Source organism: Hypanus sabinus, chromosome 10, assembly GCF_030144855.1.
Source record: "Hypanus sabinus isolate sHypSab1 chromosome 10, sHypSab1.hap1, whole genome shotgun sequence".
Classification (NCBI taxonomy): domain Eukaryota; kingdom Metazoa; phylum Chordata; class Chondrichthyes; order Myliobatiformes; family Dasyatidae; genus Hypanus; species Hypanus sabinus.
Genome location: NC_082715.1, coordinates 135,860,714 through 135,864,730, shown reverse-complemented (window position 1 = coordinate 135,864,730; position 4,017 = coordinate 135,860,714). Strand labels below are relative to the sequence as shown.

The following is a 4,017-nucleotide window of genomic DNA, read 5'->3' as shown; positions in this document are numbered from 1 at the left end:
GTGAATGAAATGGTCGTCTCAGTTTTTGATTCAAGGTCGGTTTTATTTTATTGTTTCAATAATTTAACAATTTGAACGAATGGATATTTAACCCCATTTTTCAACTCCTCTCTGAATTTACTCTGCGTTACAGCATAAATACACGTGTTTGTGCAGGAACCGAGAAGCCTCAGCATGAATCCAAATTCCTGGAAAATGAAATCCGGATTACTAAGGGTCCTGTCCGTATAATTAAAGTTCACAACCGGCCAGTTTAAAGAATGTACAACATACGTAATCCACATCAGTATAAAATTGGCAGACAAAGCAAAGAGTAAAACGATGGATTTCCTTCTGTTCTCCGGTAAGCGCGGTTCTCTCCCTTACTGTTAGTGCGGAGTCCCTTGCGGAGACGATTGGCTGTAATAATGTTTCTGACCGTCAGGGCATTAAACACCAAGATCAATGCAAATGGAAGGATTGGTGTTAATAAACTGTCAATCCACTCGTATACAGCCCGGAAAAGCGAGGTTTCATAATACGGGGTTTGAACACAAAACCACAGGACATTGTCAATAATCACACTGGGTACAAGTACCAGGCGATGGATCGTAAACAGGCGACGGCGCTCACTGTTACTAAAACCACAGTGGCTGTTTTCTCGGAACAATACCTTGTTTTCAGCTTCTGACAACAAATTGCCACATATCGGTCAAAGGTGAAAGCGACTGTAAACCAGACCGAACAGTCCAAAGCTGCCAGAGACAAAACAACTTTAACTGAACACACAGGAGTGATGAACAGGAAAGTAACTGGGAAATGTATGTTATTAATTCGATTCAATATTATATTGATAATGACCAGTATTAGATCCGCCGCAGACATTCCAATTAGGTAACGGGTGATACATTTGGAGAGACCACACTTCCCTCGATTCAGGATCACAACCGCCACGAAATTCACTGCAAGAGGGGAATTGGACAGAAGCAGTTAGTTTCTGGACTGACAGAAGCATCAGATACCCGATCACAATACAGATATGAAAACTACTGTCGTACAAACAGAAATCTGTTCATCGTCCAATCTCAGGCTGAAGTTGTGACAATTCCGCGTGAACACTGGAACTGTGAGCCGCGGACCTGACGAGCAACAGCCGAGCTGTACTGGAAATGGGAACTTCCAAAGCCAAGCACCGCAGTACAATGTTCCACCGATGGACAGACCGCGGAATATGGCAGCGTGCGGGCAAATACAGTTGGGAAGGACTGGACCTGAGGTTGCTCAGCGTTGACCGCAGACTCAGACATCTGATGTCAACAGGTCAAACAGACAAGGAAAAGCTTCTCCTGATTCCCACCGACCTTCCTACTCCAGCCGATGAATGGATTCTCCTAGATGCTGAAGGACACTTGACAGAAGCAGTAAAGGCAGCAACGACCTAGAAGATTGTTGGACCCGCAGTAACAGAAATTAAACGGCGAGTTCTCAGAGCAACGTCTGGGGTCAACTTCCAGTGATTCTAGCCATGGCTTTGTTCGGTCATCACCATTGGCCTGAATGAGCCGAATGGTCTGTTTCCGTGCTGTATAATGCTCTGCGCTTCTTCATGTATCAGAACAGCGATCGGCTTTCCCAGTCAGGTAACCCGCGTTTCTGTTAATAACGCCCGGTTTCTGTATCGTGCAGTGGCACACAATACAATCTCCCCCATCTCACCTTTCACTGCATTCGGTCACCCAGCTACTGAATCAGCGGTATAGTTTCTGTGCAGTGCTGTTTTACACAAATAAATAGCTCATTGGATCTCCGAACTCCTCCGGAGCTGCGATGCTCCAGCGGTCAGCGAAAGCAAAAAAACATTCAGGAAATTTACTTACATTGCAAACAGGATGTTTAGAAAATCGGGAACAGGACCTCACTCGGCAGTAATCCCGCCGACTGAAGCAGTAACACTGAGCATTTACTTTTTCAAAACGAGTGGAGCATCAACACAAAGCATTGATTCCGCGACCGTCCCCTTACCAGTAACTCCAATGGCCGCAAGAACTGGGTAGTAAATGCGCTCGATCTGGAAGATGACTGGGTATCCCATTCGCTCTAAGAAACTTCTGGTGTGGTGGACTCGCTACTTCTGACAGGCCAAATATCAATCCATGTTCAGAGAAGCCTCTGTTTATATTGGAAACTGCCCCGGGGAGACTATTGCTCTTGTAATGCAAAATGTAGATTAGTCACAGTTATATGGACAGGGAGACAACCAATCATTTATTCCAACGTTTATGATGCAGTGGGATCTATTTTAAGGATTTATCATGAAAGAAATGATTGCTCATAGTTTTGAAATCTCAGCATTTAGGCAGATGCCGCTGAACCATTACCCTGTCACGTTATCAAATGAAGATAGTGGCCTCACTCATTGCCTGCAGTGTGTGCTGATCTGTCGGGGAGTCAATTAGATTTCAAAATTAACGCCTTGTCCTGCACTCGTATTCCACCCCAAATAAGGTAAATATCATCTACCCTCTGACCGCATTGCTTGTGGCCTCCTGCAGTTTTATACTGACTTGTGTTAACTTTTATCCGTCCATTGCCATGCTGGAACCCATCACCGACAGAGTATGGGGGCAATGCTGCTACTGCCGATGTTAGCATGCTGTAGTTGGTTGTTCAACGGGGGATCTGTCTGCACTGCCAGTGGATTGGGAAACCCAGCCTTTCCGGAGTCCCAGAAGGAGGTGTTCAGTGAGAGCGCCGAGGTCAGGAATCGGGAACTTCGGTTGCAGTAATATAAGATTTAAGCAGAACCACACATGGTATAATGCGTACAGTGTTGATCGGCTTGTTATAGAAGTAAGTTATTAAACAACAAGTGCAGTATTAGTGCTGTTTCATGCACCTATGCTGAGTTCGTCATTTTCCCCGGCTTTGCCTTTAAATTCATTTAGTCCACTTCTGACATCTCTCTTCCCTTTCGCAATCACTTTGTCGTCATCTCTGATATCTTTTATAAACCTGCCGATTTCTATAGCTACACTGGCGATATTTTTTCTGGCCCAGTCCCTGTAAAATGCCATTCCCTTTCTCAGTTCCTTCCTCTCCACCGCATCTGTTCCCAGGATGAGGTCGTTCTTTCCAAAATATCAGTGATAACCCCCTTCCTCAAAGAACGGTGTTTCCCGTCCTGACTTCATTGATGTTGCCGTCACTCGCATCTCCTCCATTTTCGGGTGATCTGCCATTAGCGGATTAACAGGGATATAATTCCTTTGTCCTTACATAACACCCATGAGACTCTGCATCCAACGCATCATTCACTGCAACCTCTGCCATCTTCAACAGGATCCACCCACGAAATATATATTTATCTGCATCTCCCTCCACTCTTTCCATTCTGCTGTGATCATTGTCTCCGTGAATCCGATGTCCATTCATCCATCTACACTAATGGCTTTCCTGTCCACATCTGTATAATGAATAGCCCATTCCTGGACCTAAGGGCCTCTTTTGTTTTGCCGTGTGGTTTTCTTTTCAATATTTTTATTAATATTATGTAAATTGCATGAATACAAATAAAAAATCCATGGGAATACAAGTAAAAAGAATTACGATACATTTAAATCACAGTAATATGATCGGAGTATCCCATGTTCCAAATCAATCATGTAACAAAAAAGATTGAATTATGAAATAAAATAAAATAGAATAATTGTACTTTATTGAAAATTTACCCCCACAACCAAAATGAGCTGGTTAGTGAAACAAAGAGAAAAAAATACCTTACCATATAATATTATAATAATAATGGTTCAGATCCATACTTTAATAACAGTTCAAAGATTATGAAAATAACTCAGCAAGTGTCCGCATAACATTAGAAAATCAGGTTTAAAATCAGAAATCGAACAGTGAATCTTCTCTAGATCAAGGCACAGCATAATGTCAGATAGCCATTGAACATGAGTGGGCGGGGCAGCCTCCTTCCACTTGAGCAAGATCACCCTCCTGGCCATAAGAGACATAAAGGCCAATACCTGCAAA

At 43.3% G+C, this 4,017-nt stretch overlaps 1 protein-coding gene across 1 annotated transcript; it reads right to left on the bottom strand.

Moving 5' to 3' along the window:
• Window positions 1-558: 558 nt before the first annotated feature.
• Window positions 559-2,443, bottom strand: LOC132401361 (probable G-protein coupled receptor 139). Its single transcript, XM_059983491.1, has 2 exons — window positions 2,002-2,443; window positions 559-941 (listed from the first exon to the last, which is right to left on the bottom strand). The coding sequence occupies exons 1-2, from the start codon at window positions 2,069-2,071 to the stop codon at window positions 559-561; spliced, it is 453 nt and encodes a 150-aa protein (XP_059839474.1). The 5' UTR covers window positions 2,072-2,443.
• Between the last annotated feature and the right edge of the window lie 1,574 nt (window positions 2,444-4,017).